Source organism: Drosophila suzukii, chromosome X, assembly GCF_043229965.1.
Source record: "Drosophila suzukii chromosome X, CBGP_Dsuzu_IsoJpt1.0, whole genome shotgun sequence".
Taxonomy (NCBI): Eukaryota; Metazoa; Arthropoda; class Insecta; order Diptera; family Drosophilidae; genus Drosophila; species Drosophila suzukii.
The window spans coordinates 14,054,456-14,071,953 of NC_092084.1; the positions used below are offsets into that span (position 1 = coordinate 14,054,456).

Sequence of the window (17,498 nt, forward strand, 5' to 3'; positions counted from 1 at the left end):
CAGCTTGCTTCAATTGCTATCGATCCCTATCACTTTAAGAAAGATTTATTTTTTGACAAATTTTTTCATTTTTTGTAAGGGGGCAGGTCGTTTATTTTTGAGATTCAGATTTTGATCAAAAATACTGATTTTTTAGTGGTTTTTCAGTCGTAGTTTGGCCAAATCAAGGCGTACAGCTAAAAGACCGACAGTTTTGAGCAGCGTGCTTCAATTGCTATCGATCCCTATCACTTTAAGAAAGATTTATTTTTTGACAAATTTTTTCATTTTTTGTAAGGGGGTAGCTCTTTTTTTTTGGGATTCAGATTTTGGTCAAAAATACTAATTTTTTAGTGGTTTTTCAGTCGTAGTTTGGCCAAATCAAGGAGTACACCTAAAAGACCGACAGCTTTGAGCAGCTTGCTTCAATTGCTATCGATCCCTATCACTTTAAGGAAGATTAATTTTTTGAACCATTTTTTCATTTTTTGTAAGGGGGTAGGTCGTTTATTTTTGAGATTCAGATTTTGGTCAAAAATACTAATTTTTAGTGGTTTTTCAGTCGTAGTTTGGCCAAATCAAGGCGTACAGCTAAAAGACCGACAGTTTTGAGCAGCTTGCTTCAATTGCTATCGATCCCTATCACTTAAAGAAAGATTTATTTTTTGACAAATTCTTTCATTTTTTGTAAGGGGGTAGCTCGGACAACTATATCCTATAACTTTCATAGGAATGATCAAAAACATATTTTTAAAATATAAAAACATATTAACGTCTGGGAATATTTTGGGAATCGCTCGACCTTATCATATAGCTGACTTAGGTCGGATAATTAATGTCAAATTGATACGAGGACCGTTATATTTTGTTTTCAGTAAACATATATGTATGTATCTGTAATTAGTTTTTAGTTTTCTAAAAATTGAAAAGCTCTCTGCATACAACGATCCCACGGTTGGGATAACTAGATTAAAACCAAATTAATTGCTGATCTGCTAATCAGCAACCCCAAAAACACCTTTGCGACGATCACATTGGAATCGAATTCCTTTCGGATTTCTATTATCGGTCAGCAACAATCCTTGGAGAGCCACTGAAAACCATCCATCAAGTTGTCAAACCAGGCAGAAGATGAGTGGAAGCCAGTTAAGGGATTACTTTTTTGAATCGTAACACTGATATGATAAGTGTGACCGAATAAGTTAAGGGCTTACCGACTCGGAGTAATCTGGCAACCCTGATTCTGGCAAACCCCAATGGTGTGCGACCACACTAAATGTCTGTCAAAAACCTGTCAAGATATTGAATGCCAAATTAATTTTGTCACATCTGGAAATTGGTTTTCACTGAAAGTAAGCGCATAAAAACTTGAATAAACCTTAATTAACCTATTTGGAGTCTTTGATCAAGGTGTTAAGTGGTTTTCAGCAGCGGCAAAGATCACCGAGACGACGTATTAAATAAATTCAGCCAGCAGAAACTTTAAACAAGTGAACGATATGGCCTCTATGCCCGACCTTGAGAACGACGCGCTCTTCAACACGAATGAGGAAAACGACGCATCAATGAACGCGGTGATTCAAATCACCGTGGCCACCGGATCCGAGGAGCTCGGGACTGCAGATCCCGAGACAGCGGCTACCGCCGGCAAGGATGACAAGCCGGAGATCAAGGCGGAACCGCCTTCCAACACCCATGTGATGGGCCTGGGGAAGGACTCGGAGGACGGGGAGTCCCCCAAGAAACCCGACTCAGATCAGCAGGTCAGTGACGAGGAGAAAGAAAACCAGTCTAAGGAAAATTCCTTGCCAAAGCGCCATGCTCTGGATATGATGCAGGATACGGTCGCTCCACAGGCTAAGCGAGCAAAGCTAGTGGATGAAGACGGCAAGGACCCCGAAAACGAGGTTTCTGCTGACCATGCCAATGATGTGAATCGCTCTCAAACTTAAACTGTACCTAAAGGCTATCTTTTTGCAACACAACTAATCCATTTACTTAAAAAAAAACAGTACAATGCGGACAATTCTAAATTTGGTTTTTTTGAATTAGTTCTTTGTCCTTAAACTGAATCAACACACATCACAATAAAGCAATTACATACCTAATGAAATGAAAATGTAACACACATCACAATAAAGCAATTACATACCTTATGAAATGAAAATGTAACATTATCTTAAAGTTTCTGTTTTTAGTTTTTATTTTCTGAAAATCCGAAAGCTCTGTACATACAATGCTCCCACAAGAACGACCTACAAGGGTATATAAACTTCGGCTTGCCGAAGCTAGCTTCCTTTCTTGTTAAAGCTAGATTTAAAACTAAATGTCTTTTAGTTGCTCAACTTACTGTCCAGATCGCCGCAGTTGGAGTCATAGTCGGTGGTCTCCGGTGAGTAGCGGTAGTTGTGTCCTCCGCCCGGACCCACGCCCACTCCCACGCCCCCGCCTCCGCCATGTCCGCTGCCCGTGCTCAGCAGCTGGTTGTGATTGAGCCCATCCTGATCGCCGTCCCGCTCGCCGCTGCTCCGACTGGTGGAGTCCAGGAAGAAGTCGAAGTCCCGCATCAGCGGACTGCCGCTATAGTGCCGCCGTGCCACGCCCATGCCAACGCCCACGCCCATCGGTTGGGCGGTCAGTTGGGGCTGCGACTGCTGGCCATAGCCCACGCCCCCGTAAACGAGTCGTTCGGAGGCGTGGCCGGCGGTGGGAGGCGCCTGCTGGCGGTAGTTCTGGTCGCGATCCTGACCCAACGGCTCGTCCTCATCCTCGGCCTCGTCGTTCTCCTCGTCGGCATCGTCGTCGACCTCCTCGTCGTCCTCGGCCTCCTCCTCCTCAGCCAGATCTTCTTCATCACGCTCAAAGTTGCTGTGGAACTCGTACTGGATATCCTGCAGAATGAGTTAACAAAAAACATATATTATAAAACAACTAAAGTGATTTTAAATGAAATTGTATTAAAAATATCTCATTTTGAGAATGCAGTGTTCCGCAAACAATGAATTTATAAATCTATGAAGTGCTTATTGTTATCATCTGTTAATCTTGCTATCATCTGTTGATGTTTTGAAATCCAATTTCAATTTTGACATATTTTTCCATATTTCATAATAATGACTTTGACCAAAAACAATCATCATCTGGGTACTCACAATGCTGTCCACATCGCTGCCGTTTTCCATGATGGGCTGCTCGTCGGTGGAGGGACACTTGAAGAACTCCTCCAGCACCTTGCGCGTCTCCGAGAACTCGTAGAGGTAATCGAAGGTCGACGATTTCGTGTGCAGGCTCAGCGGACCCGTTGCTGTTGCATTTCCAGTTGCGGCGCCATTTCCATTTCCGGTTCCATTGGCAGTGCTGCCCGCCACTGCTGTCGGTGGTGCCAATGCCAATGCCGGTGGTGCCTGCGGTGGCGTGGCCGCCCGGCTAGCAACCTCGCCGGCAGCGGCTCCAATGGCCAGTCCCAGACCCACGGCCTCCGGAGTGGTCAGGTCGGATATGGTGCCAATCTCGGACACATCGTTGCTGGTGTCCTCCGCGTTGTTGTCGCTGCTCAGCGGCTGTTTGTTGGTGTTCGAGTTGTTACTATGATTGCTCATCAGACTGGCAAAGTGCTGCTGCTGCTGCTGATGTTGCTGTTGCTGATGTTGCTGTTGCTGCTGCTGCTGATGTTGCTGCTGCTGATGTTGCTGTTGCTGCTGCTGCAGCGGAGGAGAGCTACTGCGGGGCTCACGATTCGGCGGCGAGATGATGCGCTATGAATAAAGAAAAGGAATTCAAGTCAATAAAATAAATATAATTCCTTAAGCTGGGATCATAATAAATAATTGCCAAATAATAAGTTATAGGTTTTAAATGGATTATTCCAATAAACATCATTCCATTTCTCATAATTCTCCAAACAATATTTTAATAATTAAAACCAATACATCAATCAATGTAATCAGTCAATACATATTTAAGTATATGTAGTTAGGGGTGGGTCATAGTTGTTTCAATCGAACATCATAATACGTATTTCTAATACCCACCTGTGGAAAGCCCGGACGAACGGGATAGTTCTGCATGGGCTGCTGCGGCGAGTGCATCTGGATCTGGCTGGGATTCAGTGGGTTGGGGTTGCCCGAGCTCGGGAGCAGGGAGCTGAGGATGTTGTGGGTGTTGTGGGGGTGGCTCTGGGCAAGGGCGGCCAGTGCTGCCCGGGCCGCCGTCTTTTGCAGCGAGGTGGCCGTGGAGCTCAGCGGTGGAACGGTGGCCATGGGCACCTGCTGCTGCTGCTGCTGCTGTTGTTGTTGTTGTGGTGGTGGTGTTGCTACTTCTACCGCTGCTGGTGGTTCGCTTTCGTCCGCTGCTGCCCCTGCTGCTGCTGCTGCTGCTGCTACCGCTGCCGCTGCAGTCGTCACTTGCCCCAAATTGTTGCTGGACAACCCAATGCGCCGCGGCGAGCCCTCGTATTCTGTGGATAAAAGCGATTAAAATCCGAGTTAAAGTGGATCGAATGATTCTGAATAAAAGCATAAAGGACCACGCCACATATTACAAAACATGTTGCCTACCTAAAAGGGCCGCCAAAAAGGCCGAACCAAATAAAGTTACGCTTTTTTTATAAAACGTGTTTGATTGGCAAAACTTTTTGTAGATTTTTTATGCAATTTTCGTTGGTAAAATTTCTTTTGGATGAAAGGAGGTCAGCAAAAATTTAAAATTCACTTTTTCCGTTGCGCTTTAAATTTATTATCTATATTTTTTTTAACTGACTGACGGAAGTAATATATATTCCAAATAATTAAACGAATAAATTAAAAGAGAATAACTTTTCAACGATTGTTTCAATTTATTTTTCCCTATTAGTGACTTAAAATAAGGGTAATTATAATAGGGAAATTGAAAAGAAATCCTATACTTTTGGTAATATTGGCAGTGAAGGTCATAAAAAATTTTAAGTTCACTTTATCTGCGGATAAAATTTCATTTTTCTCAACTATTAGACGGAAGTGATAAAAATTCAGAGTAATTGAAATAGTGATTTAAGCAGAAAACAACATTTAAAATTAATATATTCATTTAGTGATTCTAAAACTCAGCTTGGATTATTGGCAGACTATTGGTAAAATGAATACCAATTGGTTCTGAGTTAGGGAGGGGGTATTCGAGAGTAATAATATTATTTTTGTTGGGAAATATCTGTACCAATGATGCCGTGGCGCGACTCCACGGCCAGCGTGTAGTTGCGCTCGAGCTTCCAGGCGTCCAGCTTGTGCTCCCTGTAGACATTGACCTCCGGGTTCTGACCTTGGTTCAGACTGAGGCTCTGCATCTGGTGCTGGGCCTTATCCGCCAGCTTGCCGCCCTCCTCCGCCAAAGTTTCGGTCGTAACGCGCAGATCTGGATGGGGTGAGATGGGGATAGAAACAAAGCTCGGATGAGGGGCGGTGGCAATGACAAGGGTTGCGCACAGCAAGGATTGGGGGGACCCTTTACAATACTTGGCATGCCAATTAATTGCAATCAATTAAATTCCACTTTGGCGCGCTTCCTACGCTTTGTTCCCCTGGATTTCCCCCAAACTCCAATGTTTTGTTGCCCCGTTTCATACATATTTGCAGTACACTTCATTACGCATGATTTGCAATTCAATTACCCGGCCCATGTCTATCAGTCCGGCATTCAGCCAGTCGGAAATTGGTTTCGCAGGCAGCCCCGAAATGCTCAGTCCAGTCTTTCGATGAGGCAGTCGGTCCTTCTAGCCGCAAATTGCTGCAGGCACGTGCAACCGCAGAGGTTGCTGCTCGGACAGAGGCAACACTTTAGCTGGGACTGGGGTTAACCGGAAAAGGGTTTGTGTACTCTAGAAATGCAATCCGACCAGGGATGCTGCTAAGTTCCTCTTTAAAATGTGTAAATGCTATTGCTTTTACTTAACACTTAAAAAAATTAAGAGTCATTATAATATGCCTAAAATAGTTGTATATCCAGGCTCATTTGTCCATTATAGCCATATAACACTGGTTATGCTTTGGCTAAGTGACTGAATTGATTGTATAAATGCTATTGGTTTTACATAACGATTTTATGCTTTTCCCTATATTAATATCTTCAAATTTTAAAAGATCCCACATGACACTTGCTTGAATTTCGACTCACTTACTTCCTGTCTTTATAAATTCATAAGATGTCTATTTTTTAAAATAAACACAGCCAGTTGGTTGAAATTAAAGCAAGTGTAACTTTATTAAAAAAGTCTGATTAAATATATTGTAAAATGGAGCTTTTAAAGAAAGTATTCTTTCTAAATTTTAAAAATTTTCAGTAAGTTGCAATTTTCCATTAAACTAGCAAAATTATCTACTCCCAAAAATATTTTTTAAATAAAGTAAATTGAACATTATTATTTTTATTGTCTACATTTTGGATCGAATCCTTTTTTTAATTGAGTATACATTAATTCGTTAGATGTTCGAAGTTAGTCCAAGTTTCCTTACTAAAGTCTGATTGAAAACGTTTTAAAACCTAGCTTTTAAGGGGGTACTTCTCTTCGATTCTAGATTATTAAATATATATTTTCAACTTACGCTGCCAGCTCTCGTTGGGATCTGCGTTTCCATTGACCAGGCGGTGATCCCGCTCCATGTCCCGCTCCCTTTCCCGCTCCTCGCCGTAAACATGCCGTTTGCGCTGCTGTTGCTGTTGCTGTTGCTGCTGACCCGCCAAATGGCTTAGATGGTTGTCCCTGGCCGCCTGCACCTCCTGCATCTGCAACTGCTGCTGCTGCTGCTCCAGCAACAGGTGCTCCCGATCCCGATCTCGATCCCGCTCCCTTTCTCGCTCCCTCTCCCTCTCCCTTTCCCGCTCCTCGCGCAGCCGCAGTTTGCGCTGCTCCCGCGGCTCCCAATCGCCTTGCTGCTGATCCAGGGATGACTTGCTGCCATAAAGATAGTGACTGGCCAGCGGAGTCAGCCCATCGGCGCAGGGATTGCTCCTGGCCACAGCAATCTGCTGCTGTTGCTGCTGGGCAAAGCTGCGATTTACTGGACTCCTTCCCACCCGCAAAATGTGCGACTGTTGCTGCTGCTGTTGCTGTTGCTGTTGCTGCTGCTGTTGTTGCTGTTGCTGCTGCTGCTGTTGCTGTTGCTGCTGCTGCTGCTGTTGCTGCTGCTGCTGTTGCTGTTGCTGTTGCTGCTGCTGTTGTTGCTGTTGCTGCTGCTGCTGTTGCTGTTGCTGCTGCTGCTGCTGTTGCTGCTGCTGCTGTTGCTGTTGCTGCTGCTGTCGCTGACTGATTCCATACACTTGTTCCCGCTGCTGGTGGTAAGCTCGTCTGGCTGAGGCATGCATATGTTGCTGCTGCTGTTGTTGCTGCTGCTGCTGCTGTTGCTGTTGCTGCTCCTCGGAGTACTCCGTGGGCGAATGGAGCAGCAAGCTGGCTCTTGTGGGCGGTGCCTCCCAGTAGTTCTCCTTGATGAAAGGATTCTGACTACCATTGCCGTTGTGCAACTGTTGCTGCTGCCTGTTGCTGGCGGGCAGGGCGCCGCTGCGTTTTCTTGGCATTTCAGCGTAGCCACCGGGGCCACGCCTACTTTCGCCCACCGTGTGGTAGTAAAAGGAGGCGGGATAGTCGGGCTCCTCGCCAGCCGCTCCGCTCCTGCTCCGCTCCACAGCTGACTCGCCCGTGGTGTCCTGTTGTTGCTGGTGTTGCGGCTGCTGCTGTTGCTGTTGCTGCTGGTAGTGCGGCGGTGTGGGCGGCGTGAGCGGTGCGCACAGGAAGGGATTGGTGGAGATGCGCGGCGTCACCGAGGAAAGCGATTCGGAGGAGTGCGACGAGGCTGAGTGCGGCGGCGGCGATTGCGTAATTATGTTCACGCTCTTGTAATAGCTGGGCGTGCTGGTGGGCGTGGCCTTGGGCGGCGGCGGACTAACACTGGCCAGCGGCTCCCGATCCCGTTCCCCAGCAACGATTGCTGCCGTTGGGCTGCTGCTCCTGATGCTGTTGCTGTTGGGATTCACGACGTCCGCGAGGAGTGCATGTGCATGTTGCTGCTGTGCTGGCTGATGTTGCTGCTGCGATTGCTGCTGTTGCTGCTGCTGCTGCGGCTGCTGCTTGGGTCGGCACTTGGGGAAGAGCAAACTGATCTGATCGTTGAGCGGCGGCGAAGGCGACAGCAGAGCCTGCGACAGGATCAAAGGCGGTTGCTGTTGCTGCTGCTGTTGCTGGTAGCTGGTGTTGCTGCTGCTGTTGCTGTTGGAGTTGCTGTTGCTGCTGTCTAGCTCCAAGCTGCCGTTGAGTGCGTAGAAGCCGCGCTGCTGGCTAACCGCTGCGGCTGCTGCTGCGGCGTGTGGCTGCAATCGCTGATAGGGCAACGGCTGATGCAACGTTTGATGCAGCTGCTGATGCGACTGATCCTGCTGCTGCTGCTGCTGCAACTGTTGCGGATTCTGCTGCTGCTGATGCTGCTGGTGGTGATGGTGGTGGTGATGGTGATTACTGCTACTAGTTGTTTGTCCAGCAGCCAGTGTTGTCAATGTTGTGCTGACCATTATTGTTGCCAATAAACTGCAAGTGAAAATGGTAGGTTAGGCAACATTAGAGTGATTCAACGTTTAATAAGCCACTTGAACAGCCCCCCCCCCAGGATCCTTTGTATACCCAATATACCACGCTTCACGTCCCACTGGCAGTTGTTTTAATAAATGCAGGCGCTGTGTCAACCTTTGTCATGTCCAAACGGCAACGGGGCGTGACAGTAACGAGTTCTGTCGCCATTCTCGGCTCGTCTGGGTCACGTTTCATGGGGTGGATTCGTGGAATGGTAATGGCACATTTCGCCCTGGTCCTGGCCAAAACAAATGGCTGCCATAAGACAGGCAAATATTTAATTGTCCGCCCCCGCCGTGAAAGTGAAAAATGCAAAATGCGTAACACTCGTGCAGCAGCAGCCAATCAATGTCATTGAGCGATTGCCGTCGCTTTGTTGAACTTAAATTTTAAAATATTGAAATGACCGCCTGCGTTTAAATTGGATTCAATTTGCATTCGCACCATGAGCTTTTTGTCATGTGGCATGCAAATGAGGCGCACTGCTGGTATTTTCGGCTCTAGAGAGCATGTGGAGCTTTGGAAAAGTCGGGGGAAAAAAACAAGTAATATTGCAAAGAGATTCACAGTTTTGTTTAACTTTAGTTTTTTTTGGCCTAGGTGATATGCAAATAACCGAAAGCCATTTGAAGTTTGGAAAAATCAATTGAATAGAATTTTAATTCCTTTCGTTTGATTTTGTTTTTTTAAGATTTAAGACCCGCATTTAAAGTCTACCTTGGAAATTGGGAGTAAAAAGCAGGTATGTATGTCCAATGTATTTAAGGACCTCTTGTGGAATCTTTGCTGTCTTTAAACCAACTAACGGTTAGCTTGCCCCAAAAAGGTCCCTCTTAAACCGCTTAAAGCTGCAGCACGTATCCCCTTTTGGGACCCCAAACACTCCACACTCGCATTCCAGGCCGCAATCCATCCCAAAACTCCACCCACAAGTTATGCTAATGCGTGCGGTGTTCAGGGCGTGTGTATATGTATGTGCATGTTTTGTGTTTGTGCCCGGGGTCTAAAATATTTTCCAACAATCAAACTAAAAATTTCGAAAAGGATTAACAACAACAGGAGCCAGAAGCGAGACGAGAAAAAAGTCAGAGAAGCGTACAAAAACACCCGGAGAAAATGGGTTAAACGACGTAAAATAGGTTTATACTATATACTTCTTGATAAATGTTTGTTAAATTCGATCCCATGTAATGCGATTAAATATTTGATATATTCATTTAAATCTGATTCTTCTTCTTCTTTTTTAATAAGATCTTATTTATTATCCCAGATATAATTCAATGTTAATGCGATATCATATCATATGATAATATGATATATTGAAAATGCCAGTTTTCTTTCTATGGCTTCGGAATCTACCATAGAAATCAGTGATGTCTTAAACTCAAAAATATTTAATTGAAACAAACCTATTTATAATAATCCAAGAAAATGCCAGTACTTATTTCTCTCAGTGGCAATCACACATACAAGTGGGGATAACCGAGGCGAGATATGTGAGCCGGATCCTGTTGGAGTTGTTTCTCTTGTTGCTCCTGTTGCTGTGCGTCTCGCATCGCTTTGTGCACTCGCATGGAAAATATGTTTTCGTTTTCTGGAATACCACACACACAACCGGGCTGCGAAAAGGGCAAGGAGCTGGTGGCAGGGGGCCTTTGGATGCCACCAAGACGGAGGAGGTCTTTCATAACCGAAATTCACACAACAGCTAACAAGGTATAACAGCAGCAGCGACAGCAAGAGACTCGCTTCCCGGATGAGGAGGGACATGGCCAGAACCAGAACCAGAACGAGAACCATAAACAGAACTCGAACCATCCCCAGATCGAGGGAAACATTTTCTTTACGGCTCCACACGACACGAACACGGCTAGATGGGCAAACATTTTCATTGCTTCCCACTGGGATGTTGGTTCAAGATAGTCTCTTGTCAGAGGAATTGGTGACAATAAAACATAGTCTCCACATGTGTTGGTTTTTTAGATATGAAATTCGAATTTAAAACTCTAGTGCAGCACAGTTTTGCTTAAAATTAATAAATTTAAATTTCCATTTTACTCAGTATCCTAAATACTTTGGAATTAGGAATATCGACTCCTTTTAAAGGGAGGTTCTATGAATAGCGGGTAAAAATTGTAAGTAAAAAAAGGAATAGCCATCTGTCTTAGCCATTATCAATCTTTGTTGATCTTCGCTTTATCATTAACTAGTTATTAAGAATCCACCTCGGTAAACGACATAATACATATTACTTTATATTTAAGATATTGTAAGTTATTTGGTTCATTACTTGTATCGTTAGATTTTTCTTTTTCTAGTTTTTTTGCTCTAATATCGCGCAGTTTTTCCATTCAATAGATTTTTCTACATCAGATGGTCTATATTTTTAGCCTCATGTCATTTTTGCTCTGTGTTAGGTTTCAGTACCGAAGTTTGATGGCTTGGATGTTCTTACGCCTGTGCAATGATTGCGATTGACATATCTTGACACTGTGCTACTGATTTTCTCTTTAGTCCTTGGGGATGAATGAAGTTGCCAGGAGATTGACTACACAAGCACATACCATTTCATTTAAAAAAAATAATATATTTTTTGGTGAAAGGTAATTTACTATTTTTAAGTAAGCTTTAAGATAATTTGATTTTGGTCATTATGCTGATTAAAAAAATGAAGAGATTTAAAAAATACCAAGAGTTTGGGTAATGAAATAAAGCTTAATTATCATATAAAGATTGTTGCAATATTTCAGGTCCCTGTCTTTAGGTGAGGTAAAGTGCGAGGCATAAAATTTTCATAAATTCTTCAGCCGTGTAGCACACATGCACATCCCGAGCATCCTGACAACCCGACATCCCGACACCCCCATCCTCATCCTCATTCACGGCGAGACTCCATCCTTGTCCTAGACCTGTCAGGTGCATAATTAAGTTACCAGGACGAAGAGGAGGACCGCGTCGACTGGCGTCCTTGGAGTTTTATTAACTTAATGTCTGCTTAAACGATGCACCGCCTGCTGGTCTTTAAATATTTAAAATTAATTCAGTCGCTCGTTGCTGTCCAATGAATCAAAATCGAAATCAATTGCCCGGGCCCACAGTTTGCCGCGAATGTGCAGTGGTGGGTCAAAGGTGGTGCAAGGTGGTGCAGGGGTGGCCTAATGCGGTCCTGGGGTCCGGGTCCTGATACCGTCATTACGGCCACATTGCGGCAGAGCTCCGGCAGCACACAGGCAGGCAGCCAGGCATCCAGGCAGCCAGGCGGCCGGCTAACGACGTGGGCAACGGGTTAGATGCAATTACCTCTGCCTATGATGGCATTAATTATGCAAAACAACTAACGCTGCAGCAGGCTGTGGGTGCTTTTCTCTGCACAGAGAAAAATCAGACGTTCTCATCTGAGTTAAAAATGTTCTTGAAAAAAGAACGACATTTTTAAGTTGAAAATGTTTTTATTTTGCTCGAATCAAGTTGAATTGGGGGTATTTAAGTGCATTGTATGTACAAAAAAAAACTATTTGTTCAGTCCTTAGTGTATACTTATCAAGAAGTCAATTTATCTTGATACCAAAATGTACTTACACGGTTTTTAAGAACGTATGTTCTCAATTCAAGAACGAATGTTCTCAATTCAAGAACATTGTTCTCAATTCAAGAACATTGTTCTCAATTCCAGAACAATGTTATCAATTCAAGAACAATGTTATCAATTCAAGAACAATATTCTCAGTTCAAGAACAATGTTTTCAATTCAAAAACATTGTTCTCAATTCAAGAGCAATGTTCTCAATTCAAGAACAATGTTCTAAAATAGTTTTCTCTGTGTGTGTGTGTGTGGGGGGGGGGGGGGGGTGTCAGTGTGTGGTGGTGGCAAATCCGCGCGTGTGTGCGTTTGTGGGGTTGCGAGTTGCGAGTCGACTTCCTGGCGATTGCATGCACGGCACCACTGCCGTAAATGAAACATGCAATTTATTTTAACCCAAATCGTTGCCTGGTTTTTGTTTTCTGCCCGTTATGCAATTACTTGCCATCCCATATCCCATATCCCAGCGGTGCGATAAGTACAGCTTTGTCTGGCGATTGAATGCTCAGCTCACGAATACCAAGCCCCCCAATTCGCGTTTTTCGTAGCTCACTTCTCGGGGCCTCTGCGTTTAGTCTAGTTTAGTTAATATTTTGCAGATTTTCACCTATGTGCAATTAAGCCTGCCTTCGGCTTTCACAAACACACAAAAACACAGGCACACACACACACACACACATTAAACGGAGTGCTCAAGGATTAATTCAATTATGGGGGAAAATTGTCGCTAAGCGGATTTTCATGCAGTGCATGCAAAACTCTTGCAATTTGGGTTAAAAACCATTTTGGCCAAGAAAAAACCCGCACAGACAACGAAAAAAAAAAAAAAAATAAGAACGGGGAGGTGAAAATGCCGCATGACAAAAGCACCCTGCGATAAAGGAAATGCTAAGAAGAGAGAGCAGAGGGGAAAAACCGAAAAACGAAAGCGAAAAATGTAATGAAAAGTGAAAGTGACTAAGATGTTTTTCCGAGCTGTTGATGACGTGGGCGAGTAGTAATGTTGACAAAAGCAACAACAATAATGGCGGAATTGTTACGTTTGCCAAATGAAAATGGCAGCACGCAAAATGGCGAGAACTGAATTTGGGCTAAGAGGCGGAAAATGCGGAAAAGCCGGGTGGAAAAGGGGCGAAAAAGAGAGACCGACGAAGAGGATGACGATGAAGATGGCGATGGCGAACGAGGCGAAAACAAACATGACGAACAGAACAACAGGCGGTGGCAAACAATGAAGAGCGCCGAGGAGGAGGTTGCCACCAAAGTATTTTCCAGGGAAAGGGAAATGGAAAAGCGTATCCCAAATCCTAGCAAACTAGTTACAACGAATTTCACAAAAATTAAAGACCCAAACACGAGCCCAATTAAGAGAGTTTATAAAAATAACAACACAGAAAAAAAATATAAGGATCAGTTTGATATTCGCACGGTAAATTTATTATATGTTATTTTTACCACTGAATAATGTTAATTTAATACTAAGGCATATTACCTCTTCACTTTGAAAATTCTCTCAAATCAAAAAAGGAAAAGAAAAGCGAGTAAGCGCCGAAACTTACTCTGGGTTAGAGCGAGATGGAAATGTTAAGAATTAGAATATCAGAATATCAGATAGAATTGTTACTGAATTTCATTTAAAGATAGATTTTTTTCTGTGCAGGATTAGTTTTAAAGAAGCTTATCTTTTGTAATCTGTAAGCTGTAATCCTTTTCACAAGGAAAACAATTGATTTTAAACCAACATCGCTTATTTATTCTATTTTCAAGCAAAGGAAAACCCATTAAATAATTGGCAGGAATTTTCAAAGCCTAAGTGTGTGATTATCCCCAGTTTCCTTAAACTTTTAATCAAATTTTATTTTCAAGTAGAAACTGAACAAAAACTGTGCAATAATCGATCCCTTCCTGAAATAAACCAGAACTACTCAGTCCACCCACCCCAAGTAAACCCACACAAATCAAATTTGTTGTAAGCCTCGTAACACTCGAGGGTTGAGTGACTGTCTGATATGTTTTCGACTAACTGACTAACTGACTGACTGAAAAGGTGAGTGTAGGTGTATAAAACGTACAGACATACATTTCTGGGTTACACATGGGGATGGTTTCTTTTTTTTAATGGGGACGGGGGAGCGTGTTGAATGGGTGTCATTGTCGCCGCTGGCAAATGTGTTGCTTACGGGCCTAAGGATCCATTAATAAAATGAGTTGGGCATAAATTTCAACTGGCAGCCGTATCCTGAACTCCCGAGGAGAGCTCCTTGGAGGGGGGGTGTCCTAATCGATTGAAAAACCCCCTTCTCTTACGCTACAATGCAAACACCTTTAAGCGGCTTACGAAGACCCATCATCCGATTTCTTCTCCACGTCCTCTGAAATGGATCGTAAAATTTGGCTCTCGACTTAATGCTAATATTATTTGGCCAATTTTTCGTGTGTGCATGTGCCTCTGTTTGGCTGACGATAAAGTGTTTTGGCTATCACCTGAACTGCACAGTCACCTGGCTTCCCATTCAAGAAGCCCCTTTCGGATCCCTTAGTCCTCTGGTTCCTCTCGTCCGCTCTGGACCTCTGGTCCTCTGTTTTTCCTGCCAATTCCGGTCCGGCTCTTTGACATATCTCGGTGCGTGCTGAGCGGGTTTTATGGCACAAGTTTTCATTGGCTTAATGCATATTTAAAATTGGATACATTCCACATGTACGCATCGTCTCTTCCGCACCAAAAATCCCCCCTATTTTGCAGCCAGCATAATGCCGCTTTGAGCTTGCAGTATTTAAACTGATAGCGATGAAAGTTTTAGCACAACGTGCGAGTGTGGGCGATGCACTTGAAGAAAAAGGCTTCAATTTTGATGTGCAAACACAAACAGCTGGTTTACAGATTAAAATATATATTATTGCATACTTTTAGACACTTGTTAAAACCAGCTCTTAATTTTTTATCGATTTATGCTTTTGTGGGCATACGTATTTGTGTTTGAACAATTTTAATTTGTCATACAAATTTGATTACACTTATTTTTAACCACATTGTGTATTGACATACTTCAGAGCAAAAAAAACGCGTCGAAAAAATGTAAATATTGCTTGTATTGCTGTGATTTTTTTTCTCTCTGTGGGAATGTTTTTTTTTTTTTTGCCGGATGGTTGCATTTGGTGGGTGGTGGATGGATGGTATATGTTAGTCCATTATCAGTGGTGCTGCAGCTGCTGAGAAGCGAGAACTCGGCTTTGGCTGAAGCACATGCAATCCATAAAGTTATTTGGACGGGAGCTTGGACTAATGTGTTTTTAAGGTGCCCATCATCGAAGGTTCCAAACTCAACATCCCCCCCCCCACTGGCACACATATTGTAGGTTATACTATATAGCTGGTATACTTCATGTTGGGCTTTAATTCGACGTCTTCGGCTGTCGTCGCTGCCTTCAATTATTGGAATACTATTCCAGTCACGTCCCTTCGTTCGTGTCTGCCCCGCCTCCTCGTCCTCCTCCTCCCCCCCCCCCTGCTCTCCGATTGTTGCTATATGGCTGTATGGTGCTATATGGCCCCATTCCCTCTATAACTCTTCGTAACGATTTTTCTCGCCGACCAAGCCAAATATAAAACAAAAGTTACAAAAATAGCAAGCGAAATTTACAACAATTGCACGCCTCCAACGAACACACCCCTTTTTCTTTCACTTTTTTTCATGGCCCCATTGCAATTTGTGGGAAATTTCCACCCACCCGACAAACGTAGTTCCAGTTTTGCGAAAAACATTTTTGGTTGTTTTTCGAGGGCAATAAAACGTTTCGAATTAACGTTTGTTGCTAGACAATTGGGACACCAAAGGGATCGTGGGAAGAGGGGGTGTGACTTTAATGGGAGCCTTGAGAATGCTTTATTAGCCAGATAAAGTTTATTAAAGCGTGAGTTCTGTCGGTGAATTCCAATGATGCTTCAAATGAGTCGTTCCAAGGGGATTCGCTGTCACTTTGTTGAAGCAAGTCTGACAATAGACGTATATCTACATTTGCTTTCATCGCAAATCAAATGGGGGTAAAAAAAAAATGCGAAAAAGCAGTTGGCAATTGCAGTTACATTACATTTTTCACTTCCAAAAATATTAGTGTGACCAAAGTTCAATTTGATGAGTGTGTTTACTTGATTTTCTATTATCCAGTCTATAAAATATTTTCTAAAATCATAAACATTTAAACAAGAGTATTGAACACAAGTAAATAACACTTTAATATTAAATTTAAAAAATTAAAGTTTGTATATTTTAAAGGAAATGTCAAGTCACTCTGCTATTACCTTTAAATCTTTTTCTTTAAGACATGCCTTTCACGTAGAGTAGTGTTAATATACTTTCAAGTCAAACGACAGTTGTCAAAGTACTTTCAATGCTTTTTAAGGCTTTTCGCTGTAAGGAGTCGACTTGTTTGGAAGCCCAATGAATCAGCTAGCCATTAACTCTTCCCATCTTCATTAGCAGCTTCCCACCCGCTTCCTGGAACGCCAAGTCGTTGATGGATAGAGATACAGAGCTAATGCTGGCACTCCCCCCCCAAACACACACACACAGTTGCCAGGACAATTAACCCAAGTGAAGGGCAAAGAAAGCGGAGAAAGTGCTGACAGACCAGCAATGGACGGCCAGTCCGAGCTAATGAAATGCTAGCGACGTCGACGACAATTGGAATAAATTGCCGGTTGGCCGTGGAAAGCCTCGAGAATCGAGGAAAACCACAAGCGAGTTATGAGTGGGGCTGTGGAGATGGGGTGGTGTGGCATGCGCCATGCGGCATGTGGCGTGTGGCATGAGAGCCAGCGACTCATCAGCCAGAAAGCCACTTTATTCTATTTCCGTTTCCGGCTGTTGTCGCCAGGCGCTGGCTCTAGTAATCCACCCACTCCATGTCGTTCCTTGTTGTTCTAGTCAAGCTGCCGAGTATGTAATGTGTTTCCTCTGGCCACAAACTGTGGCACCAAGTGCGTGCAGCTCCGACACAAACCCAATCCAGGATCCTGGATCCCGGATCCAGAGTCCTGGAAGGGGAATCGGGCTCTAGAAACTGTGGAAACCCAGTTAAACAACTAAAGGATACCTTTCTATTATTTACAGACATTATTTTGGATTTCAAATAAACTTAGCTAAAGTTCAGCGGTCAGCAGCATCCCATTAAGCGGGCATAGGGATTAGCTCTGCTCGATCTCTGCCGCCACATAAACAGTGTACAACAGAGGTTGGCACATACACACCGATAATAACAATGACGTCATTGATCTGCGGGTCGACCGCTCATATAGTTCTTTAAGACTATTATACTGTAAAGAAAAAAGTTTACTGCTGCGTTTTCAAT

At 43.7% G+C, this 17,498-nt stretch overlaps 2 protein-coding genes across 3 annotated transcripts in view; one reads left to right on the forward strand and one right to left on the reverse strand.

Moving 5' to 3' along the window:
• The window catches only part of X11Lbeta, a 127,692-nt gene that overhangs the window by 29,041 nt on the left and 81,153 nt on the right, over positions 1 to 17,498 (reverse strand). Inside the window, exons 3-8 of the mRNA XM_070997882.1 lie at positions 7,118 to 8,527; positions 6,552 to 6,997; positions 5,170 to 5,364; positions 4,011 to 4,435; positions 3,132 to 3,734; positions 2,330 to 2,870 (exon numbers count right to left, since the gene is read on the reverse strand). Of these exons, the coding sequence (XP_070853983.1) occupies positions 2,330 to 2,870; positions 3,132 to 3,734; positions 4,011 to 4,435; positions 5,170 to 5,364; positions 6,552 to 6,997; positions 7,118 to 8,511 (3,604 nt within the window). The 5' untranslated portion in view covers positions 8,512 to 8,527. The remainder of the gene's footprint in view (positions 1 to 2,329; positions 2,871 to 3,131; positions 3,735 to 4,010; positions 4,436 to 5,169; positions 5,365 to 6,551; positions 6,998 to 7,117; positions 8,528 to 17,498) is intronic.
• On the forward strand, positions 1,077 to 2,269 carry LOC136117272 (nucleolin-like). 2 transcript variants are annotated; one of them, XM_070997881.1, is made up of 2 exons: positions 1,077 to 1,331; positions 1,378 to 2,269. In XM_070997881.1, the coding sequence occupies exon 2, from the start codon at positions 1,479 to 1,481 to the stop codon at positions 1,929 to 1,931; it is 453 nt and encodes a 150-aa protein (XP_070853982.1). In that variant the 5' UTR covers positions 1,077 to 1,331; positions 1,378 to 1,478; the 3' UTR covers positions 1,932 to 2,269. The 2 variants fall into 2 exon arrangements, with proteins under 2 accessions (XP_070853982.1, XP_065723645.2); XM_065867573.2 differs by having other exon boundaries at positions 1,082 to 1,331; positions 1,390 to 2,262.

Excerpts from the sequence above, each read along its gene's own strand:
- LOC136117272 (XM_070997881.1), top strand. The coding sequence starts at position 1,479 with ATGGCCTCTATGCCCGACCTTGAGAACGACGCGCTCTTCAACACGAAT.